Source organism: Ochotona princeps, chromosome 11, assembly GCF_030435755.1.
Source record: "Ochotona princeps isolate mOchPri1 chromosome 11, mOchPri1.hap1, whole genome shotgun sequence".
In the NCBI taxonomy this organism is placed as follows: domain Eukaryota; kingdom Metazoa; phylum Chordata; class Mammalia; order Lagomorpha; family Ochotonidae; genus Ochotona; species Ochotona princeps.
Window position 1 is genome coordinate 25,717,615 of NC_080842.1, and position 26,457 is coordinate 25,744,071.

The 26,457-nt window shown below is 47.0% G+C and overlaps 1 protein-coding gene across 1 annotated transcript in view; it reads right to left on the reverse strand.

Annotated features, from left to right (window-relative positions):
- The window catches only part of WWC2 (WW and C2 domain containing 2), a 202,167-nt gene extending 178,858 nt beyond the window's left edge, over positions 1-23,309 (reverse strand). The window contains exon 1 of the mRNA XM_058669952.1: positions 22,985-23,309. Within this exon, the coding sequence (XP_058525935.1) occupies positions 22,985-23,115 (131 nt within the window). The 5' untranslated portion in view covers positions 23,116-23,309. The remainder of the gene's footprint in view (positions 1-22,984) is intronic.
- Between the last annotated feature and the right edge of the window lie 3,148 nt (positions 23,310-26,457).

Sequence of the window (26,457 nt, forward strand, 5' to 3'; positions counted from 1 at the left end):
TGGTGGAGAGTGTAAAGGATGTTTCAGGGGACAAATAAGCCCTCCTAGCTAGAAGCAGGCTGCACAGCAAACACTGGTATACCTCAACCCTGAGAAGTGCTTGGCTCTCCTTTCCCTCTCTTCAGCAAGTCTCATCCTATCCCACAACTTCAGGTGCCACCTATATATACCTAAATTTGCTCTCCCTAGCTCTGAGCCATTTCCTAAATCTCCAGTCCCCAGTCCAGGTGCTTACTAGACATATATCTCCAATTCTAAGATTTATAGGCATCTTCCACATATGAAACTAAAGTCTAGACCCCGGCACAATGGCTCAGTGGCTCAATCCTTGCCTTGTAAGCACTGGGATCCCATTTGGGCGCCAGTTCCTGTCCCAGCTGTTCCGCTTCCCATCCAGCTCCCTGTCTGTGCCCTAGGATAGCAGCAGAGGGTGACCCAAAGCTGTGGGACCCTGTACCCACTTGGGAGACCTGGGAGAAGCTCCAGGCTCCTGGCTTCAGATCAACTAAGCTCTAGCTGTTGCAGTCACTTGAGGAGTGAACCAGTGGATGGAAGATCTTTCCATCTTTCTCTCCATAAATCTGACTTTCCAATAAAAATAAATTAAAAAAGAAAAGAAAAAAAGGAGTAAGATCATACTACCGACATACAAACCTCACCCAGCCTACTTCCATCGGTGCCTCCCACACAGCCCTGAAACCGAATGACCATCAGATCCCTTTCTACCTATCTTCGTCCTGTAAGAGCCTCTTCCCCACCATCCAAGACTCTACCCCACAGACATACAGGCCATGGTCCAGCTCCCAGAACACAACAGCTTCTCCTATTCTTTAACCCAACAGAACCTTCTGCACTGACAGAAATGCTTTCCATAGGTACAGGTGGCTACTGAGCACTTACACAGTGGGAAGACTAAGCAACTGAACTTTTCACTTAACTTCAATTACCGTAAATAGCCACCTATTCCTAGAAGCCATGAGGCATGACAGCACAGGAGGAGTACTTCTGCTGATCCTGGCTTCCACCAAAACCAATCTTTCCTGCAGAACCTCAAGGAGATAGCTCTGTCTCAACTTCAGGCCTTAGAAAGCTCCTTCCTGCCCAGCCACCCACTGACACCATTACCACGTTGATATTCATTCACTGTTTGTTTTCATCTAAGCAACTTTACCCAGCCTTTACAGGAACCTTGCTTATTCTGTTCAAACTTGTATCCCCAAGATATCTGTGCTTGCGGTTTTAATAAGTGTTTGATGAATTACTGAATGAGTGCACAAACAACTGATCAGGGGTTCAAGTTGGAAAGAGTAGGCTGAGAGTAAATTACAAACGTCCCAGAACAAAGAACAGCTCCTTCAAATGCTTGTATTTCATCTGCAAAGCCACAGGGATCTGTGATGTCTTCTTATTAAGCTTCATTTATTTTTATGTATTTGAAATGGAGAGAGAAAAACAATCTATACTGCATCCCAGGCTGTGGATATGCATTAGTAGAACACTGGATTGGTAGAACGGGGACTCAAACCTAGGCACTTGCATATAGGATGTGGGCATCCCCAGCGATGTCATAACCACTACACCACAACGCCCACTGTGTGCAGGGTTCTCAAGTGCTTCTCTACCTCCCAGGGAAAGGTGATCTAAGCAAGAGGCACAAAAGAGCACTGATGTGGGGTCGATTTTATGTGAACAGCGGTGATGCAGGCACACAGGCATTCCATGCCTGAGACATTAGGATATCTCTCAAGAATGTATCTATACACATCCTACAGGCATGACTTTTTTTTACATAATTTTTCTAAAGATGTATTTATTCTTATTGGAAAGGCAGATTCACAAACAGGAGAGACAAAGAGCTTCCACCCACTGGCTCACTCCCCAAGTGGCCACAACAGCCGGAGCTGAGCCAATCCAAAGCCAGGAGTCAGAACCAGGAGACTTTTCCAGGACTCCCACACAGGTACAGGTTACCAAGGCTTTGGGCCATCCTCTACTGCTTCTCCAGGTCACATGCAGGAAGCTGGATGGAAGGCGGAGCAGCCGGGACACAAAACTGACCCCATATGAGATGCTGGCACTTGAAGGGGGAGGATTAGCCGATCAATCCACTGCACCAGGCCTTGCCTTTAAGGGACAAGAAGCACTGACAGGGAACTAGACAACCATGTTCATTTTGTAGCCTTTGGATCCACAAGAACAAACTGGTACTGTTACATTAAACATCCACGTACAATCAATACTAGTTTACAGTCACACTAACCACAGCAGAAAAGAACAGGAGGCAGAGAGGGGAGAAAATGAAAGAGCTGTCTGTACCAAGTTCAAACACCCTGATACATCACCAGATAGGGAAAGAACACATCATGTGTCCAGAATTACTGACCAGCCCAAAATTACACTTAGCTTAGCCAGTTGACAAAACTGGTTACTGAAAAATAACATGAACAAAATGGACATTCTTCAAAGTCATGGTTTCAAAGAAAAAAACTGGTATTTTAAGTTAGCTCTACTAAAAATCATTATGTTAAGGCAGGAAAACTAAAGTAGATTGAAACTTGCTCTACATGAAACTGCATACTTTTCAAATCTTTTGCAGTAAAAGTTGTCTACCACATAGTAAACTTTATTGGGCATCACTGCCACTTAATAAAATTACATTCTTACAAAATGGAGAAATGTCAACAAAGCACATAACACATTCCACATTCGTTTACTAAGTCAGAATTTTAATCAGGAATTTACAGCACAGATCTCTATAACTCTACATTTACTACTGTTGTTCGCATTCAGAACAATCGACCAACACAACCCAGGCCACACTGAAAAAAAAAAAAAAGCCTCATATGCAGACACAGCAAAATTTCCACCAAAGGAAAGCCTTTTTGCTTTCGAAACCCTGACATGTTCATGTGGAGAGAAATACCAGGGACACATACTTAACTAAAGCCACTATTTTCATAACCTAAGTAACGTCTACATTTCTTTAAAATTAAATTTCCTACCTCCACCCACTAAGACTGAAGCCCATTAAATATACGCCTCTGTTCAAATTCTCTACTGGGAACAGTGGAACTCCTCACAAGCTACAGGAATGAAAGGACAGTCCCTACAGCATTAAAACCTGGTGAGTTCAGGCCTGCCCTGTTTCCCAGTTGGTTTCATTTTCAAATGCTACTACTCACTCTTAACCTATTGGAATCTATTAATCCCACCAGTTTCACTATTGGAACCACGGTTTCTTTACAGACATCAAAGCTGACAATGGTTTGGGAAAAATTATTCACATGGCCAAAAAGATGTCAGCTCTACACAGCACTCTATAGGACACCCCCAAGAGACACGAGCCTTGGATAGTAAGGACCACCCGTGGAATTTTTTGCTCCAGCTGCCTCTTTCCCAACTTTGTGATTTTTCCAGAGAAGATTACCCATAGGCCAAATGAAAGTCAACTTATCCAACTATCAAAACATAACACTATAATATTTATACTTCCTACAATAAGCAAACAACTGTGCTCTCTTCAAAAATGCACTCTGACCAGTCTTCCTCACACCCCTATATATAATTCTTTCTCAGAAACATCTGGATGTGTCTAGTAGCTGATCCCTGCATTGAGTGACAAGACCTTAAAGCTATCTGTGTATCAAAAAACAAAACAAAACAAAACAAAATGAAAAAGGCCAAGTTCTTCTTTGAATCCAGCCAGGGCCCAAAGATGTCCCTCAAGATTGGACTCCTGGAAGCATTTAAGGTGAAAAGTATCGGTAGGCAGTTATTTTAGACCTGGGTCCAGAATAAATTTGGGGAATTTAAACATGTACACTACACCGGAAAAAAAGTAACACAGGATACAAGGCAACTCTTCAACTCAACATCCCTGTCCAACTCATCTTTACAACACAAGCACCTGTAGTCCAAAGTACCAGGAATAAATGAACAATCACTGACTACAGACAAAATAGCCATTTTATCCACAAAGGTTACTATTTCTTTTAAAGGTTTGTTTTAAAAAGATTGGCACAGTATTCCTGTTTAGGGCCAGAGACAAGTATGTGTACCTTATGAGCCACATTCAGTTTCTGTCAGATTCTTATTTCTATTTGTGTGCTTAGAAATCTTTCATAATGCAAAACCCATTCACAGCCTGAGGACTCTAGCAGAGATCTGCAGGCCAGAATGTGGCCCTTGGGCCATGGTCTGTCTACCCCTGCTTTTCACTTAAACCAATAAAACAAAACCATAATTATATGGCACGGTCACACTTCCACTAAAGAAAAACACTTCTGTCTTTTCTGAGTTTTCTTTAGTTTGTTTAAAATAAACTAATTTTAAACAGTTTGGATTTATAGGAAAAAATGCAGTTAATGCAGAGAACTGTCATGAAACTTACATTTGGCTCCCCCTATTAATGTAGGTACAGATGTTAAAATTAATGAACCAGGGCTGGTATTGTGGCACAGCACAATAAGCTGCTAATGCTGGCTTCGGTTCCTGCTAACAGCCTGGAAATGCAGCAGAAGATGGCCCAAGGTCTTGGGCCTCTGCCATCTGATTGGAGACCCTGATTAGAGTTCCTGACTCCTGGCTTTGACCTGGCCCAGCCCTGGCTGTTACAGCCATCTGGGGATGGAAGATACCCCTCTGTCTTTCAAATGCATAAATCTTTAAAACTAATTAGCAAATACTGATAGATCCATACTTCCTTCAGATCTTTGTAGCTTTTATTTGACATTCTTTTTCTGGTTGAGTTTCCTGTGTGGAAATCCACCTCACATTCAGTCACCACCTTCCTTAGACTTTTCCTGGCTGTGACCATTGTTCAAGCTTTCCTGGTCTTCGAGACCCTGGACAGTTTTGAGACATCCTTGTCAGGTATTTTGGTAAACTGCCCCACTACTGAAATTCTGCAGGCATCTTCTTACTAGACTAAGGTTATTATGTTTTCTTGGGGAAAAGTCACAAGACCAAATGCCACTGCCAGCACAATACATCAGTGGTATACCAACCTGACTCACTACTGGTGTTCACCTTCATCACCTGGCTGAGGCAGTATTTGTCAGGTGGCTAGAACTACCTTTTTTAATCAATCAAAATGAATTTAATTCTTAGTAAATTTAACCATCTCAAGGGAATATTTTTTCTTTCTCTTCTTCTTTTCAATTTATTTTTCTAAGATAGAGATCTTCTATATACTGATTCACTCCCCAAATACCCACAGCAGCCAGGTATGGATCAGAGTGAATCCAGGAGGTCCAAACTTTACCAGATTCCCACATTGATGCTAGAGACCCATGGCCTTGAGGCATCACTTGCTACCTCCCAGTGTGCACATCAGCATGAAGACGGATGGGAACCAGAGCAGCCAACACTTAAACCAGGCACTCCAACATGAGATATGAGCAGTGAGTTGATGCTTGTCCTTGAAATAACTCAATCATCATAAATAAGTTTGATATGCATAACGACATTGTACAACTCATTATCTACAGGATTCATATAGATACCTCATAAAATAGATCACATTTTAAATAAATACAAAATGAGTAAGTCTGAGTACTCTACCAGGGTATTCCACTTCTAATTCCTCTCAATTATATTGTGCCCTGAATGTTCAGGAAGAAGACAGCCATTAGGCAGTATTCAAGGCATACAGCGAAAATACAATGGTCAATATTCAAATGTTCCTTATTTTAAATACTGATTGTGCAAACTAGATTGTAAGCAAGTTAATCACTAACCAAATTATATTCATCTTTTTATCTCTGGAGTCCAGATTATCTAGTTGATTAATGCAATAAAAAAACTTACTGAGTAGATATACAATATCAGCGTTAAAATAACTCAGGAGCAGGTATTTGGCCTAGTAACTGGGACACCACTGGGTCTACCTGCAATCCACACTGCAGTACTCAGGCTCGAGTACCCACCCTGCCTCTGATCAGCCCCTTACTTTATTACTTTTTTTTTTTTTAATTTTAAGATTTACTTATTTATTTGAAAAGCGGAATTACAAAGAGAGAGAGAAAGACAAAAAGAAAAAGATTTTCCATCTACTAACTACCCCTCCCCCATAAATGGCCATACCAACCAAGAACCCCATTCAAGTCTCCCATCCCCCCATCCTCCCCTCCCCCACCCGGTGGGTGCAGGGGCCCAAGCATTTAGGCCATTTCTTCTGCCTTCCCAGTCACATTAGCAGGGACCTGGACTGGAAGTAGAGGAGCCCGGAAACAAACTGGTGCCCATACCCCATGCTGGTGCTGCAAGAAGCAGCTTAATCTGATGATACCAGACCCTCCAGCCTCCTTATAACACTCTGGGAAGCGCAGAGGAGGCTCAAGAGTTTGGGTCCTGTCACCTACCTGGGAGACCCAAATGGAATTCCAGGCTCCTGGCTTCGGCCTGGCCCAACTCTGATACGGGCATGTGGGAGAGTGAATTGGTATATCAAGGATCTCTTGCTCAGTCTCTCTCTATTGATTAAATAATCAAGTAAATAAATAAAACTCTAAAGTCATTTCAAGTGGTCATATATGCGGGATATGGAGGAACAACATGAGACTAAAAAGAAAAAGAGCTTCTAATTTCTCTTACGTCTCACAGCAAGAGCACAAAAAGGTGGGGCAAAGGCTATAAAAGGCACGGATGAAAGCGGAAGGACTGGGTCAAATGAAGGCTATCAAAACATCCTGAAGATTTAGTGCACCATGCAGCCTTTGACTGTGATGCAAATGAGAAATGTGGTATTTCAAAAATAAAAATAAGAGGAAAAGAAGGTTCTGAAGAGGGAAATGCAAATCAAAACCACAATAAGATGCCACCTCACAACAGCCACAATAGCTAAAATACACACACACACACATATATGCCTGTTGATGAGGAAGTGGGAAAATGGAAACATCCACACAGCACTGATGAGAATGTAAAGCTGGTGCAGTCCATGTCAAAGCAGGCCACTCCATCTAAAGTCAGACATACTGCCTTGATATTCCGATATCCCGTCTCTGGATATAAGCCAAGGAGGACTGAGTACACATACTCACAGTGGCATCATTCCAACTAACCAAAATGTGGAAATAACCCAAATACTCATCAGCTAATAAATGGACAAACAAAATATAGTATGTCCACACACAATGGAATGTTATTCAGCTAGTGAACAACGCTCCAGTACCTGCCAGCATGTGCATGAACCTTGAAAACACTGCGCCACATGAAAGCAGCCAGACACAAAGCGACACGTTCTTCATTATTCTGCTATATAACCTGTCCACAGAAGACAAACCCAGACACAGAAAGTAGGCCAGCGCCAAACATTGTGGGCCTGGGAAGAAAGTCTGGAGTAAGCTTTTAATGTGTAAAGGGCTTATCTGGGGAATGATGAAGATGTTCAGAAATTATACAGTGGTTACAATTACACATCACTGCAAACCGACAAAAATAAACTACAAAATGGTTAAATGGTGAGTTTCATGTTAAAGAATGTTTTATACAAATGAAAATAAATATTTTGGGACAAAACATTGAGAACAGTGAAAACACTCTGAACCTATATTGTGATAAATCATTTTTCTAAGTTGGGTTTTTTTATTGGAAAGTCATATATACAGAGAGGAGGAGAGACAGAGAGGGAAATCTTCCGTTCACTGATTCACTCCCAAAGCAACTGCAATGGCCAGAGTTGCGCCAATTTGAAGTCAGGAGCCTGGAGCCTCTTCTGGGTCTCCCATGCAGGTGCAGGGTCACAAGGCTTTGGATCATCCTTGACTACTTTCCCAAGCCACAAGCAGGGAGCTGGATGGGAAGTGGAGCAGCCAGAACACGAACCAGCACTCATGCAGGATCCTCACACACGCAAGGCGAGGATTTACCCACTAGGCCACCGCCCTGGGCCCTCATCCAAATTTCTAAAACAAGAAATCAGTTCAATCAAGTCCAAACAATTTCCTAGGACCAGGGCTTACCAAGGCATTTAGACCACAGCAGGGCTAACCGTGTTTCCCACTATTTAGTAACTTGCACATTAGCCAGATGAAGGTTTACACACCCCTTCAGAGTGATAGCCTTATTTTCCTACAGCCATGTACTCAAAACAAGCACACACACGCCATGTGCAAAGCAGAGCAGACAGCTCCCATCCCTTTTTCTAGTGTACCATGGCTTTGTCCCAGTAAATTTACATACTGGCTGACTTGAAGAGCACATAACACAGTGGCTGACTATGGAGGTGAAAACAGTAATCTACAATTCAAAACAAACAGATTTGTAAATAAGTCTTTTAAGAGCAATTATTGGGGCCAGTGCTGTGGTGTAGCACGCTAAACTACTTGGGAAAGGAAAAGCAGATGGCTATTGCATCACCTGGGAGTCCTGAGTAAAGCTCTTAGTCCTGGCTTCAGACCAGCCCAGTTCCAGCCATTGCAGCCATTTGAGAAGCAAATCAGCAGATAGAAGAGCTCGCTCTCTCTCTCTCTCTCTCTCTCTCTCTCTCTCTCCTTCCCTCCCACCCTCCCTCCCTCCCTGTCTCTCCTCTGTAACTCTGTCTTTCAAATAAAAATGAATAAATTTTCAAAAAGCAATTATTATCCTGATTTTGAACAAAATTAAACTGCAAACTATAAACATTAGTCACTAAAGAACCCTAGTCATTCAAATACACTAAATAACTGCTGCTCACTCCAAAATGTTGCAGCAAACTGTGTTGAAAACAGTATTTCCCTGAGAATTTTTAGAAGACATCATAGTTTAAATCTGTGCTTCCTGGGGTGATTTTTTTTTAAATGCCCATGTAACAACTTCTCGTTTCAAATGCCACAATCATTGAAAGAATTCAGTCACTACTTGGCACCCAGACTCACCCTGCCCTACTCTAGGCCCAAAGCAGTTCTGATGAAGGCTATCGGAGCTGATTGGCTTTTCTCCACTCTTACAAGTAATTAATACGTTCACTTGATATTTAAAACACAGCAGCTCAATTCTTTCCTCTATTTTTAATCTAATGGCAAAATTACAGCCCTGGTGGTTGCTGGTTATAGGTGTACTTTTTTCAAAATTCAGTAAGAAGAGAGAGGAATTAAGAGAGTATCTCAACTAATTCTTTTGGTAATTTAACAAACAGTTTTATTAATGGAACTAAATATTCATTTAACACTCACCACGTTGAAAGAACACCAAAAAAAGCAGTAATAAGCAGTCGGGATACTTCAGGAGTTTGCACTGTAGCAGTGGAGTAGGTTGATCAAAATTACCTACTTCGATTATGAGAGAAACATCATACAGAGTTCCTCAGATTCTAATCAAGTGCCACACACTGGGGGCAGTGGGCAGGAGTTACCCCTTGATCTCAGCGACCCTCCCAGCAGGCACGGCTGTCTTCTCAGCCTCACATGCCACATCTCTCAGGACCCTTCCTTTACAATTTTAAGACATTGGTTCCTCAACACTGGACTCTAGCCATGAGCCACAGATCTGAGTCTCCCAATAGATTCCAACACGAAGTCATTTTGTATGGTCAATCTTTTCAACTCAGCTATACAGAGTGACTCTCTCAGTAACATCCAATTCAAGAATGGAAAATGAGCAAAATTCAACTGGCAGCTCAAAAAACTATTCCTCCTATCTGGTACCTTCCCACCTTGAGCCCCAGCTCTCCCAGAGGCAATGAAGCTGACTTGGTCTAGGCAGGGTGTTAGCAATGAACCAGGAGCTGAGAGATGGCCGGCAGCCCTGCACCACCAAAAAGCCCAAGCCCTCTCCGCTGAGCAGCATGGCTGCAGGCTCAGCACGTCCACTCCTCGTCAGGAGCTGAACCTCACTTACCCTCATGCATAGGAAACCATGACGACCACGGGTATGATACACCCCCCAGGACACCATCCTGAAGATCCCTACAGGTACCAGGGCCCTGCCCAAACCTTGCCCAATGTTAACATTCAGTCAGGGCACTTCCACCTACCACATATACAGGGATACCCCCAACTTTGGCGGAGGCAGCTATCATTCTTTCGTCATGGAGAGAGGGGGCCTGTTTGTAGATCTGGGTGTGTGCTACACTTTGAATTAAATCCCACTTCTCTGCACCTCTATTTGTATCTCTGCCTTGACTTCTCTTGTATTGAGACACCAACTTGGAATAAACTCATTGGGGAGCCAGCCAGGAGGAAGGGGGACAGCAACTAGACCCCAGGCAAACATCAGTTGGTGAGTGCATTTCAACTTCTGCCTCTCTTAGGGTTTGGTTCCTTTTTTCTTATCTCTTTACCAGCACCTACACAGGTCTTTAAAATGCTAAACTATATATAACTTCTTTTTCTGCTTCAGCAATTGGAGGTGAGCAACCATAACCTGTCGAGGTAAAACGCAATATAGAACAGAGTCCAGGGGCAAACCTGACAGAAGGGTGCAATGGGTAATACTAAGCATACCCTAGACTAAAAGCAGGGGAGGGAGAATGCCCTGGAGGAAAGGGGGTTCAAGCCACAGGCCCTCTGAACTCCTCAGACCTCTGGACCTGCACTCCTCCTGCCCAAATGCACCACAGCAGAGGGGAGAGAGACACTTTCGGCCCCATGGCATGTCAGGGAGTTTCAGCATCTGGCCACTCCCAGCACAGACTCCAGTGAGTTTTCTGCAGGTCCCCAGCTTGCCTCTAGGGCTGCCTCAGGACCCCTGGCTGGGGTCCCAGGATGAAGTGGTAATCACTGCTCCCTAATGGCAATCGCCGACAGGTGCCAGCCATTGCATCTGCCCTCCACCCTGCTTGCCTCCCCAGCATGCAGGAGATGGGGGCAGGGAGCCAGATGGGGTGGAGCTGCAGAGGTGAGTTTCCAGGCATCAGGATATCCTAAACCCAGACTCCCATTTCCAACTTCCAGGAGGGGCCAGGCACTCAGCTTCTAGATCCAGCAAGATATGCATGGCATGTGCTTAACAACACCCTTACCTGGCCACACTAACTGGCCTGAGCCCCAGTGGCCTGTTCAGCCTCCCCATGGGGCACAAGGCCCATGCCAACAGGCCTGGGTAGAGACCCTTTGGAGGATCAGTTGCATGGACAACTGTAGTGGCTGCAGCTTCCAGGATCCCAGAAGTGGGACCAGGTGTAGACTTCTGGTTCCAATCAAGGTACTCTACATTTAGCAGGTTTCTCTAGAGGGGATTTTGTCTGTTTTTCTTTTCTATTTTTAGGCAACGCCCTTTCCTAATCAATCAGTGTTACATCTCTGTCTCTCTCACACACACACATATTCAGCGAAAATGTCGAACACAATCATGGTGATACTAGTTAGACCGAAGATTACTAAGCAGACTGCACTTGGCCAAAAAGAGGCTTGGAATCGCACATTGCTTGGCCACAATGTGCATGACAGAATAAAGAGACCTGGCCACTAGCTGGGACTAAACTCAACTTTAACTTCACCTCTTCTGCAAGAAGCAGAAAGAATTATTAGAAATGCCTTACATTCAGGCCTTTCTGGAACTCTTTCCAAATGCCACTCTGAGAAGGAGCTGGAGGCTCTATTACACCCCTGCTCACTTAGAGACAAGGCACACAAAGGAGCAACAAGCAACAGTGGAAGGCCCACCATACAGATGTTCCTTAATCATCTGTGCCCCAGCCCCAGGGCTCTGGGTTCTCACACTCTCCTTCACCTCTAACAGCCCACAGCATTCACCTACACACGGCCTGTCCCTCCTGACTAGCAGACAGCTCAACCTGCAATCACTCTCAGAGGCAATCACTACTGACTCAGTGTAAGCAAGCTTTGTCCCCTGAGAGATGCAGAGATGAAGATGCTGTCCCTTTTTCCATGATTGACTTAAGTCACTGTCAACAAAACCTAGAGAGGCTTTCAGAAAATCCTACCAAATTTACTGAGACTCTCAGGGCTTAACTCTGGCCTTTAACCTAACCTGGACTGACCTACACATTCTTCTCCACTTACTGCATCCTGGAAGAGAAACAGTGCCTCTGGTCTGAGGCCTAAGGCCATGCTGACTCTCTGGCCAGACCAATATGCTGTGGGAGTTATGGCAGTCCCACAGACAGAAGCCGATTAGAATCATCAAAGGGGCCTGGTGCGGTAGCCTAGCGGTTAAAGTTCTCCCCTTGAACATGCTAGGATCCCATATGAGCACGGGTTCTGGTCCCGGCAACACCGTTTCCCATCCAGTCCCTGCTTGTGGCCTGGGAAAGCAGTCGAGGACAGCCCAAAGCCTTAGGATCCTGCACCTTTGTGGGGGACCCAGAGGAGGCTTCTGGCCCCTGCCTTTGGATTGGCTCAGCTCCAGCCATTGCTGTCACTTGGGGTGTGAATCAACAGAGGATCTTCCTCTCTGTCTCTCCTCCTTTCTGTATATCTGCATTTGCAACAAAAATAAATAAACCTTTTATAAAAAAATCATCAAAGAGGTCAAGAGAATCTTAAGTTACCAGTCTATGTCTGAGATTAGCAAACGTATTGTCAAACCTGTAAATTATGACAAAGTCAGAGAGACGACACAGCAAAAGGAAGAGTCCAGACTTACCCCAGGAAAAGCATGTAGAGACCTTAAAGAAAAGAAAGATAGACATTGCTGAAGGGTAGACCCTACTTTGTGCCCATTTCACCAGTCGGCCAACCCCCGTTATTCAGAGAAAGCTTTAGAAACTGGCCATGGAACCCCAAATTCCTAAGAACAAAATGCTGATACAGTATTTGGAGTGTTCTAGCAAGAGAGACAGGCTAAAGAGGAAAGGGTATGCCAAAATAGGAAACAATAGCAAAGATCACAAGTTCATGGAATAGCAGTCCTACTAACTAACCAGCACTCCATGACCTCTAGTGTACCCTCAGTAGCGGTCCACTGATAGCTTAGAAGTCTTAGAGAGGAGCCAGTACTGTGGTACAGCGGGTTAAGCTCCTGCCTACAATGCTGGCCTCCCAGATGCTTACCAGGTCAAAACCCAGTTGTTTCACTTCTGATTCAGCTCGTTGCTCATGCTCCTGGGGAAGCAGCAGAGAAAGGCTCTAAGCTTTGGCCCCCAAACCCATGTGGGAGAAAAGTGTGTTATATTCCAAGCTCCTGGCTTTAATGTGGCCCAGTCCAGGTCCCTGGGGCCATTTGGGGACTGAACCAGTAGATGAAAGATATCTTTGTTCCTCCCTCTCTTGCAATAACTCTTTCAAATAAGATATTTTTTAAGGCCTGAGAGAGACTGCTTCAGGTAGCACAAGCTAGGAGTTTCTGTGGTGTAGCAGGTAAAGTGGCTGCCTGTATATAGGTGTCCTTCCATAGGGGCTCTGGCTTGAGTCCTGGCTATTCTACTTCCAATGCAGCTTCCTGCTAATGGCCTGGGAAAGCAGCAGAGGATGACCCAAGTAGGTAGGCCCCCACTACCCACATGGGCGATTCAGAAGAAGCTCCTAGATCCTAGCTTAAGCCTGGCCAGCCCCGGCCACTGTGGCCATTGGGGGAGTGTACCAGCAGAGAGATGACTCTCTCTCAATCTGTAACTCCACCTTTCAAATAAATAAAATCTTAAAACAGAAACAAATTTTTTTAAAAGCTGGAATATTGGTGTAAGAAAGGCCCACACATTAAACACAGAAGCACTGGGAACAAGCCTGCCCTCAGCTACAAAGAAAGGGGATGTTTCACTGCCCCCCTTCACATCCTTAGCTTAAGGATGGGTGGGACCTGTGCACTCAGGTGACACCCACAACCCAATCCAAGAGCCTTCCATGACCTTGGATGTCATAGGTGAGAATATGTTTTTGATTGGTATGGGAGTCACTTACTCTGTATGAAAACCCTATATAGGATCCCTACTTCAAATGGCTGTTTCAAGCCTCTCGGGGAAAGGGACTTTGTCAGACAAGCTGTTCGCATCTCACACCAGTTTCTGGCAATGCCAGAAAGTCCAAGCCGGAATTTGCTATCCCTGGGTATTTCTCTCAGGTTAAGCACTCCTAAGTCTAAATCCTTTTTTTTTTTTTTTCTTAATGAGATGCTTATAAGTACTGAGACAAGTCCCAGCTTGGATAATCTCCCCACTGCAATCCAAGATACAGAGCCACAGGTCTGGAATCAGGCCACACATGCTGGCCTCATCGGAATCCCCTTAAAAAACAAGATGACATGTAATCATTGATGCCAATACCCCTAAACAGCAGAAGCTAAGTGGGGATGCCCACCTTTGACTAATAAATATCTCAATCCTGGAGTCCTGTTTCCATGACAATTCCCTTAGAGTATCTCTCTCTATCTTAAAGCCAAATCGAGAGCATTAAATGGTTCAGGATCTCAGGACCATAATTTCATTCTATTGTATCAAATCCCAAACTATCCTAGCTCAGATACCCAAAGGCACATCTTGGTTCACAGCCCTAGACCTAAAGAATGCTACATTCTGAATACTGCTACTCCAAGAATCCCAATATTGGTTTGCCTTCAAATGAACTGACCCATCCTTACATAAACCGTAACCGTACATTGGGACAGGCCTCCTCAGTGCTTTGGTGACACAACTCACCTGTCTGGTGACATCCTCACAAGGGAACTTTTATATATACAGCATTTCTCTGCAGTTCCTCTAAGGAGGACTCAGACAAAACACCATCTAGTACAAAGGTAGCTATCTCAATTCTAGAATCTCCACTTAGGTTATTCCAATTAAGCAAATTCCTCCATAAAGAGAGAATGGAAGATAACTTATACCCTATGTACTAAAAAGTATTTTTCTATCTAAAGGGAAGGGAGGAAGGGGAGAAGGAAAGAAAGAAGGAAGGATGGGGAGAGAAGGAGAGAGGGACAGAGGAAGGGAGCAGAAGAGGAAGAGGAAGGAGAAGAGGAAGAAGAAGGAGAAGAGGAAGGAGAAGAGGAAGAGGAAGGGAAGAGAAGGGAAGGCCACACAGGTCTTAAGCTTTCTTAGGAGAATGAGGACATTCTCCCTTACAAAAGCCCAGATCTCCACACAGAAAATAACCCAGCTGCCCTGGCCTAGGGAAAGTACGTCCTCTCACTTCAGTGAAAGGAGGCTATACAGTGTACAGTGCTGCTGCAGAGAAGCAACTGAGGACGTCGCTGAGAATAGCAGGCTTCTGCAGGACTAGCATTCTGGACTGGGCTGGTAGCCAAATCTTCACATGAGATCTGTTTAACAGTGACCCACCCAGACAGGAGGACATGAAGGCTCTACTGAAAAAGGCCCATGCACTAGGGAATCCCTAACCTAGACATGCCCTTCATCCTGCTTGTACATGCACCCAAAAACCAGACCCACTTTCATGACGAGCGGCCTACTTCTCCATACAACCCAGTTTAGTGGCTGCAGGACAGCTCACATGCTGCAGGGCAGTTGCTGTACCTCACTTTTGGTGAGTGAACCACCAAGTCAACTTTAGGTCAGCCTCTTGATGTTCAAACTCCATACCAGTTACAAGGAGTTCTAGAGATTAAAGCACAGACACAGTGACTAACAGGAGGTTCCCTTTACTAGATTCTTCGTTTTTACACTCCCCCGAGGTAACCTGCAAAAGTATGCTATTTTCAATCCAGCTACTCTCCCGCCAGCAGAAGAGACTAAAAAAGCTGACTCGCTGTTGTGTAGGAACCACAAGACAGGTCATATTCCAGTAAGCCTGATCCATGAGACAAACCTCTGGAAAACCCAGATACTGAATGGGTCACTGATGGCAGTATTTCCAAAAAGGGGCCGGACAAGGGCAGAATGTACCACAGTGGTTCTTACCCACGTGGTAGAAGCCCAAGAACTGCCACCCAGAAGACCAAATTTACTGCTTTGACTAGATCCTGAAAAGTCAGAAAAGGCTAAAGAGTCAACGTTTACACAGATTCCAAACACGCTTTTTTTTATGATATGTGCACATGCAGCGATTTGGAGAAGGAGGTCTACTGACTACAAAAACAGACAACAACAACAAAACAAAAAACACCTCTCCCATTAAACATGGAAAATCTTTTCTAGATTTACAGTCTCTACAAGTAGTTGTTGTCTACTGCAGGGAACCCAAACAGGGGAACAGTTCCATCATCAAAGGAAATGCACTGGCAGATGCGGCAGCCAAGAAAGCTGAAGACTTTGGAAATGGCTGTAATATCCCAGCGTACAGAGGTGGCTGTAAATTCCTATTAAACCACTCCTAAAGGAATAGGCCTAGCAGTGAGTTAACAGTGAAGATTCCATTGGGTGGTAGACTTAAACCAAGACCACATTCACGATGGCTTCTCAAAGGAAAACTATGAAAGAAATGCCTGACTCCACCCACCTGGGAATGGAGAGCGTAAGAAAGGCAGACCAGTGCCCCAAGACTTGAGGTAAAGGACTACATACTGTTGAGGAGAAGCAACCTGATCCTGGCCGCTTTGTCAGCATCAGATCACCTTCCTTCCTTAGTCCTGTGTGAACAAGAGGAATCCACCCTGCTGAAGACGGGCAGCCAGATCTTATTTAGCATGTCCCTAGCAAATCAACACATTTATCTACCAGTCTTCATCAATACTTTCACAGCGTGAGCAGAGCCTTCCCCAATCCGACAGAAAAGGCACAAGAAGTATCCAAAGTCCTATTAAAACAAATAATCCCAGATTTGGAGTTTCCAGGTTTCTCCCAGCGACCACGGGTGCCCCTTTGTCTCTGAAGCAGCCCAGGAGACAGCCAGTGCTTCAGGAATCCCCTGCCATCTCTAAGTGTTCTGAGGGCCACAATCTTCAGGTAAGGCTGAAGGAACCAGCCACAGTCTTTAAGGGTTCTGCCCAAACTCTGTCCAGCCATCTCACTCTCACGGCTCCAGCTACAGCACACCGCCTGCCTTGGATGCTTAGCCCTTTTGGACTGTTTTATGGGAGGCCGTTCCTTAGCTCTGATGCACTCTCTTTGATTCATGCAGACATCTTTGATCAAATAAAGTATATTATCAATTTAGGTCAGGTGCAAAAAGCTCTGATCGAAAACAGCAACAAGAGTCTCCTGAAAACAGATCCCCAAAACCACCAAAAAAAAAAAAAAAAAAAAAAAAAAAAAAAAAAAAAATCCAAGCTTTCCCAGGAGACTTCGCTTTGTTGGAGACAGAGATTTCACGTGTGGTCAATTACAGCCTAAATGGAAAGGACCTAATACTGTTACTGCAATTAAATTACCACAGATTTATAGCTTCATACATCTGTCAGGAATTAAATTTGTACTCCTTGGCTCTTTACAAGAACCCTCAGATGACAATTCTGCTTTCTCATGAGTCAACTAAAGAATTCAAGTATATCTTCAAAAATAAGATTTTTTTTTTATTATACATCTCTCCCTAGGAGAAGACATTAAGGCTTCTGTACTTTTTATTCCTCCCAGGAAACTGTACCCTGGTGAACTCTTCCGCCATAAAGGGAGAAAATCTTGCTACATCTCCTAAAGCTGCTTTAGGGAACCTGTCTGTTGGCTTGGGCAGCCTACCCTGAACTACAGAGCAGGCTCTACAACCGCTGCACAATTCTGTGGACTCCCTAGCTGAAGTGGTTATGGACAGCCAACTGGTCTTAGACTACTTACTGGAAGGATAAAGCAGGATATGTGCAGTGACTAGTGAAACTTGTTAAATTAACAGTGGCTGATGGGGAGAGAGATTAAACGGATCTATGAACAAGCTAAGCAGTGCTGTGATCTTGGTAAGTGAAGTCTGTCAGCTTCTACTATCTGAGAAACTCAGAGTTCTCTGTTCTCTGACACGGCTTCTACTCATTCCATCACCTTTGTCCAACTGTACTCAAGTTAATTGTTAGATCAGTCTCTTTCAGAATTCAATAGTTTCACAGAAATGATGGTCACGTAGGAACTCCAGCCACTGCCAGACTGGAGACAAAGTTCCAGCACCTCACACAAAATCTCTACATCGTTTAGCAAGGGATTTTCATTCTCTGGTTGGGCAGAGACAGTGCCCTGACTCAGCATGAAGATGATACAGAAAAGCAACCTTCCTGAATTAAACTCACCTACATATTAAAGAGAAGAAGATCATCTCTAGGGTGGAGGGAAGGGGGAATGACCTGGGTTAGGCAAAGAGATAGCAGATGACTAGGAGGTGAGAGACTGCCAGCAGCCTTTGTATAGCAGCCCTGCACCAGCTAAACACAACCCACTTCCATGCCGATCCAACAGGGGTCCAGTCTGAGCACACCCCGACCCACCACACCTCTGGGGCCTCACTTCCCTTCACACGTGACACCATGATGCAGATGCCTCCCCCAGAGAGCAGCCACCACGACAGCCTGCTAGAGATCACACCAAGCTCCTGCCCAAACTCCAACCCACTGAAATATTCAAGTTGGGATTCATCTCCTATCCTTCAAAGGTACCATACCAACTTTGGTGGGGCAGTCACCATTCTTCCCTCAGAGAGAGAGGATGCCAGCATATCTGAGTGGACATAAGTTCTTTAATTAAATTATATGTTCTCTGCGTGCAATTTTTCTCTCAGATTGAGATAGGAACTTGGAATAAATCCAGTCAGAGGACGTGTCCCCTAAAACAAATCCATCCCAAGTTTTTGTCTATGAGTGCAGGGTTTATTTTGTTTTTTTGGCTTTTTTTTTTAACAGGTCCAGACCACTTGCCATGATCTATGGCCAACCACAACACCAATTCGTGTGATCAAAGACCCACAACGAGCCACAGAGGTCAATGAGGAGGGATATCTGCAAAGTAACAGACTTGGAGAGTGGGCCCTTAAAAGACGGACAAGGATCATGAACAGGTAGATTTGCCCAGGATTAGACTGATCCAACAGACTAGAAAATCAACTCTGAGCAGAGAGGCTCTGCCACTGCACACCCAGGGTTCCAGGCAGCCTAAAGGAATGGCTAAGGACATGGGCTTTAGGCAAGTACTGTGGTGCATCAGGTTAAGCCACCACTTAAGACATCCACACCTGATACCCAAGTGCCTCTGCTTCTGATCCAGCTCCCTGCTAACGCACAAACTCAGGGGCAGTGGATGCTGCAGGGAACTTGGCTCCCTGACACTCGTGTAGGACAGTTATTTGGAGTCCTGGCTCCTGGCTTTGACCTGACACAGCCCTTGCTGTTGAAGGCAGTAGGGGAGTGTGTCAACAGGCAGAAGAGTGTTTTTCTCTCTCCATCATTCTACCTTTCCAATAGAACAAACCAAAAGAACACTCACAGACCTGGATGGTCAGTACCGACTTCGGATCCTAGCAGCTCCACGCTTAACAGCAATGATGATTTTTCTGTGACTCAACTTCTCATCTGTCACTGGCCAGGAGCAACAACACCTCATAAGGCTAACAGAAGAATACAGATCTCAGTTACAGAGCTTAGCATAGTGGCCAGAACACAAGAAACCACAAGGGGCATGCACCCAGGACATCAACCACATTCAGTTCCTGAATAGGAGCTCAATGTTACCACAAACATCCCTATGAGCTGGAGGGCATTATCCTCATTTCAGAGTTAAAAATGGAGGTTTAGAAAATTCAGGAACTCAAGTAAACTTACTCGATTTGTAAGTGGTGGAAGAGTAAAATCTTCCATCGCATCCCAGCAGAGTTTGCTCTGTGTCATCTACCTTCAAAAGATTCCAAGTATTTTATAACAATGATTCAGTACTGCAGCATCATGGATTCTTATGCAAAATTATGCACTTCCCAAATCCTCCAGCCGCCCCTAGATTCTAATGCTATACAATTAGCAAAACTTAATAAATTCTGACAGACGCTGAAAGACAAAAAATTCTTTTACTGAAAAGAATAGTATAGTAAATATGACTAGGGAGTACATCGGGTTTTTTTCAGGAGTTGCAATTAGATGCTGATGAAGAATCTATATACTCCAATTTGCCTATATAATATTTCTCTTTCCAAATTTTGGTGTGCATAACAATATCAACAAGAGTCAATAGTCACTCCAAATATTTTCTCCCATCATCCCTTACACTATAGGAAAACTTCTAGTTACTTAGCTGCCCTAAAAGAAAATATACTCAAATTTAAAATGCAAGCAAAAGTTACTATGATGTCACAGGATATATTTCAAAATTCTAATATTTCAAGCCAGAAATATTCACAACCAGTCAAATTTACAGTTAAAAAAAAAAGACCTAATAATTTCAAGAAAAACCAGACTAATGAGTTATCTTAGTCTAAACTGTCCCCTCAAATGGTTACTCAGGATCCTACAAAGTTCTAAGGGTCAGCGCGGTAATGCAGCAGCCTAATCCTGTGCCTGCAGTGCCGGCATCCCGCACGGGCACCAGTCGGCGTCCAAGCTGCTCCACTTCCAGCTTCCTGTTTATGGCAGCCTGGGAAAGCAGCAGAGTACAGTTCAAGTCCTTCGGCCCCTGAACCCACATGAGAGACCCAGAAGAGGCTCCTGGCTTCATGGCAGCTCAGTTCTGGATAACCAATGACCCTAACCTCTCTCTTTCCTTCTCTCTACATAACTCTTTCAGATAAAATAGATCTTTTTTAAAAAGCCATAATAATTCTTAATACAATTAAAAGATTAGGGGTCAGAGCCCAGCGCCGTGGCCTACCAGCTAAAGTCCTCACCTTGAATGCACAGGGATCCATATGGATGCCGGTTCTAATCCTGGCTGCTCCACTTCCCATCCAGTACCTGCTTGTGGCCTGGGAAAGCAGTCGAGGCCGGCCCAAAGCCTTAGGACCCTGCACCCACATGGGAAACCTGGAGAAGGTTCCTGGCTCCTGGCTTTGGATCAGCACAGCACGGGCCATTGCGCTCACTTGGGGAGTGGATCAACAGATGGAGCATCTTCCTCTCTGTCTCTCCTCCTCTCTGTATATCTGACTTTGTGTTAAAAAAAAAAAAAAAAAAAAAAAAAAAAAAAAAAAAAAAGCTTAGGGATCAATGCTGTGTCATCGCAGGTAAATTCATCATCTGCAACATATTCCATGTGGGCACTGGTTGCTAATGGCCTGAAAGGAGCACCAGGAGATGGCTCAGGGGTTTGTGTCTCTCACTCACATGGGGCAGCCACAGGAAGCTCCTCACAGCCATCTAGGGATTGAGCCAACAGATGAAGATCCTTCTCTATCTCTCTGTTACTGTCAAAATAATAAATCTTAAATTTAAAAAAAAAAAGGTTTAAAATAAAGAACACATCTGACTTTGAAAGTAGCAGTCCAGTGACAAGGATAAGCCAAGTCATGCAATTTTATTTCACTTTACATTTTCTTTACCCAGGCATTACCTATTGTTGTCATCTTTTCTGGTAAACTTATGAGATAACAAAACACATAAACTGTAGCATGAGAGTCACGAAAAACGTCTAAATTATTTCAAGAATGTACTGCAGCTTCAATTATCAAAAACTCCAAGTATCTTTTCCAGAAGCAGAAAAAAAATTACCATGCAACTGTAAAAGTCAAATATTTATACAGGTGCCTTGAAAGCCTCCGTTGGGTGCACAGCGTCTGCAATGACATTTGCTATCTGCTAAGCAGTCTCAAAGTGCAGCGGCAAAAGTCGCACCAGCAGCTGAAGTGTGGGAAGTTTATGATAGCTAATACCCGGGGGAGAGGCAGCGGAGGTGTGATGCTTGTCCTAACTCCATCAGGCCAGCAACAGGCAGCCCGGCTGTGGCCAGACACCACCTCAGCCCAGGTGGCTTTCCAGGAGGGAAACCCAAGCCGAACCCTTCGTGGATAATTTAACAAGGACCGCTCCATAAATGTATAATGCCGTTTAAGCCTGCCTTATCGTGGCTTTCTGATAGCTTTCAAAGACAACATTCTGAGGACATAATTAACAGGGGCTGTGAGGGAAGAAACCAGCTCAGCTTCAAATTGAAAACAGGAGGAATGCTTCAGAGGCGCACCTCCGAAGAGTTTATAAACCCTAAGTCACATTCCAGAAAAAGCTGTGAAGAATTTCCAGAAACAACAGAAGTTATCCCTAGTGACATATTATTTACATTTATAATTGGGAACACCTCCTATGATTATTACAATAATCCTAGGAAAATCTCCTTGTTAGAGCAAAAGGAAACATGGAACGGAGGAGCATTTGTGAACACTCAGTTCAACCTCAGCTCCTGAACTTCTCAGATGATAACTCTGCTACGCTTCTCTTCACCTCCAGGCAGGAATAAAATGCATGACGGTACCAAGGCAAAAAAAATATCTGCTACACCATACCCAAAGGTCAGACCAGCGTTTAATTCATCACTTTTTCACTGCAACACAAAATCTACCTTTTCAAGGCCTAAGAATCGGTTCAAAGTTTTCGGATAAAGACTAAAGGCGGTAAAATCCCCCCAAACAAGCACTTCCCAAGAAGTCGAGGGGCAGGGCCAATGATTACACCCAACTACCGGAGCTATGCGCAGCGATGGGACAGCAGGGCCTGGCAGCGGGGCGCATCTGATCAAAACAACCTGCAGTCTCTGCTCGGACGGCCAGCGATGCCACAGGTGGCCCGGAGGGCCAGCTCCCCCCACCTTGCCATCAGGCCTGCGGCAGGCCCCGGGCAAGCCCCAGCCCCAGTCCCCTTGAGGCCCCAGGTGCCCTCCTGCGTCAACTGGGCCAACTTTCAGCTGGGATGAGATAGGAATGGGGCTCAGGTGGCCCCTTTGGGTCCGTTAACAGGACCGAGCGCCAAGTCAAGCCGGATGATCCCACCCTTCCCCGCGAGCCACGAGTGTCTGAAGGTTTCCCCCGAGGGGGCGGGCGTCCCGAAAGCTGTGGGCAAAAGAAGGGGCCCTGGAAGGGGCAGCTCGAACTGGCCCTTCCAGGGCGTCCAGCAGGCTGACGCAGCCCCGCCTGAGGCGGACACCCCCCGGCGCAGGCACCCGAGGCCAGCGACGCCCCACGCGCCCCCACCACCCCCCAGCGCCACGGGCACCACCGCCCGGACCGGGTCTCCCGGACAACAAGCGCCGCGCCACTTGTGAGGCGGGTGTCCCCTGGCCTCCCCTCCCCGGCCCGCGCGCGCGCCCACCCGCGGCCCGGCCGCCCACCTGTCCCGGGGATCGATCCAGCTGGTCCTTCTGGTGTTGTGATCGATGTAGAAGACCTTGCCGTCGTAGTCCCTGGCCTCCTCCCAGCCCCGGGGTAGCGGCAGCTGCCCGCTCCCGGCCCGCCTAGGCATGGTCGGCGGCCTCGCCGGCGAGCGGCGCCTCCATAGGGACCGGGCGCGGGACGCGGCGGAAAGGCGGCAACTGCCCCGCCCGGCCGCCGCGCCCGACGCGGGCGCCGGCGAGGGGCTGCGGGGCGCGGCGCGCGCGCAGCGGGGCCACGGGGCGAGGGGGACGCCTCAAGAAACCCTGCCTGCTCTCGGCGCCGCCGAGGATCAGTCCACCATGTCTGCGCTCCCACAGGCGAGCGAACCCCCCACCCCTCCTCCCCGCCGCCGAGCCTGCTGCCTCCGCCTCTTCCTCCTCCTCCCGCTCCTGCTGCTCCTCCCCGTCCCCCTGCGGCCGCCGAGGGTCGCGGCGCCCGAGTCGCCCTAGCCGCCCGAGCCGACCGAGCCGCCGCTGCCGCCGTCTGGGCTCGGATCCGGGAAGCGCGGCCGAGCGGCGGCCGCGGCGCGCCGGGCCTCCTCATTTGCATGCTCATTAGCATGCGCCCCGCCCCGACCCGCCCGCGCCCGGCTCCTCAGCTCGCACATTCCTCGCCGCCGCATTCCTGCGCTTAACCCCGCCGCTGCCGGGGCGCTGCGCGGGGCGCGGGGGAGGGGCACCCCGAGACCAGGTGGGCGGGAGGAGGGCTGAGGAGGAATGTGCCGCTCGCTGCCTCCCGGTGACCCCCCACATGTCTTCTCCCCCGCAGGCCTAACATTTCTTTGGGGAGCGGAAAAGGGAGAAAGTTCAGATGTTAGAGAAGGGGTAAGATTGCAAAAGACAACTCTCCGCAGCCTGTGAACCCTCGTTTACTAGGGAAACCACAGGCTTTGGAGAGGAAAAGCACCCACCGCGAGGGCACCGAGGCTCCCCGCCATCGCTTCCCCCTCAGCCCCCAGTGGAAGGGGGCGCAGCTCGAGGGCGGTGCCCGAGAACAGGCAGCTCCGGAGATCTGGGAAGAGTGTCGGTGGAGTGTGCAGGGCGGTGTCCGGTCCCCCGCCGCCCCGGGGACCTTCGCAGAGCGCCTGGCCCTCGGTGACCTCCGCGGAGCCCGCGGGGCGTCGCGGCGGAAAACGGAGGAGGGCCCCGGGACGGACTCCGGGCCGGGCAGCGCTGGGGTACACCCCGCGACCGTCGCCGCCACCTGCCACCCGCGCCGGCCCCGCCGCGTCGGGGCGCGCTCTCTGCCGTGGCCACCTCCGGACGGGTGCGCCGGCCTCCCTGCCCTGCTGGGCTTCGTACAGGGGGACGGAGACGCGGGCGGCCAGCGGCCAGGCCCTTCCTTCCGTCCAGCCCTCCCGCCCCGGGAAGTCCCCCACCCCGAGGCCAGCTGCGGCCTAGACGGCGTCGGGCGCCCACGCCGGAGGGAGCCGGAGGCCGGAGAGCTGTCGAGGCCCTGGACCGGGCCAGCTACCGCATGCGACGCTGGGCTGAGGGGGGGCCATTCTGCGGGCACAGAATTGGCAAAGTGGCTTGTCTTAAAATGCCAACACCGGACGAAGGCCCAGAGCGCTTTCGCCACTGACTGCGTAACGACTAAGGGCAAGGGCCTTCAGAGCATTGGGGGCAGCTCCGCCTGCGGGCAGCAGTCAGGCCCCATATCGCCCGGGGAGTTAGGGACCACTGTGGGATTCCCCAGAGGCTGCCAGCTCCGATGAAGAGGAGAGATGACTGGAGAGAGTACACGGAAGTTAGGGCTTGGAGCAAGCTCTGCACAGGGACCAAGATCTGCCCCCTGGGGCCAGGCTTGGGGCAGAAACTTGAAGCCGCTAGGAACGCGGGAGCTTAGAGATCCTGACCAGGAGCAGACAGAGGAAGGAGAAGGGGGTCATTCAGTTCCCTCGCTTCCTTTGACTCCTCCAGAGTCTTCCTCTTTTGCACTTTGGGACCTGCTTTGGATGTAGCTGGTCTTGTAACGCTGGCATCCGTAGGGATGCTACACTTCCGATCCAAACTCCCTGCTGATGGCCTGCTTAAGAAATGTACTTGGGCCCCTACACTCACATGGGAGACTTGAAAACTCCTGGTTCTTGGCTTCCACCTGGCTCAGCCCTGAGCATTGAGGCCATCTGGGGAATGAACCAATGGAAGGCCTGTCTCTATCCCTCCCACCCTCCCCCACCCCGCCGCACCTCCCATAACTTTCTCAACAGAATAAATAAATCATTAAAAAGAGAGGCCACACTCCATTAATCAGGAGGCAATCACACAAGGCAAGCTTCATTGGTTCTCGATTGGCATTTCGTTAGGCTGTTGAATACAGAGGAGAAGATGAGGCCTAAAATTTACAGACCATTCTTATTTAAACCGTGCTTTCTGGCTTTTCCCTTCCTCTTCCCCACCCCAATTTGAAAATATTTATCATTTTTTAAATGTTCACATCCTAAAGGGAGAAGAAAAAAATAACACACTTGGCTGCTGCCATAATTTAATTTGTTTCTTTGGGATGAGCTAGCATACTGTGCTTCTCAGAATAATTTGAAATGTGATAAGCTTTCAGCTAAGTATTTACACCCATATCCTAAATAAATAGATAGATAGATAAATAGGGATCCAAAATAGTGAACACAACATTAAATGGCATTTATTGTTCCATAAATCTTCAGATTTCAAAAAGAAAGGCTAAATAGTCAAAACTCTAGAAGCGATGAAGAAACAAGCTCGCTGCTCTCCCTCTGGCTGGCGTAGGAAGCTTCTGAACATACAACGGCAGTTAGCAGAATCGCTGCACTACAGCCCAGTTTGCTTTGGTCAAGTCTGAACTCTGCTGTTCTGAGCTCGAATAAATTTCCTAGCAACCTCCCCTTTGGACAATAACATTTCATGTGTATCCATATCCATGTAAAGAAACTAGGCGTTGGGCCTGGCACAGTAGCCTAGTGGCTAAAGTCCTCACCTTGCATCTGCCAGGATCCCATATGGATGCCAGTTCGTATCCCAGCTGCTCTGCTTCCCTTCCAGTTCCCTGTTTGTGGCCCTTGTGGTCTAGGAAAGCAGTCATGGATGGCCCAAAGCCTTGGGACCCTGCACCAGCATGAGACACCCTGAGGAAGCTCCTGGCTTGGGATTGGCTCAGCTCTAGCTGTTCTGGCCACTTGGGGAGTTAGCCCCATGGAAGGGAGATCTTCCACTCTGTCTTTCTCTCTGTAATTCTGACCCTCCAGTAAAAATAAATAAATCTTTTAAAAAAATGTTTTTAAAGAAACCAGAAGTGACCATTATCGCCATTGTAGAGACCAATACATCTAGGTCTGGTTTGTGCTCCAGGTGGTCTTAGACAGAGAGGCAATGCCAGAAGCCGGCTTGCCCTGTGCTGCGGAGCCTGTAACCACCACGGAGGCTTTCCTCTCTGGCCTTCATCATTTGCTTCT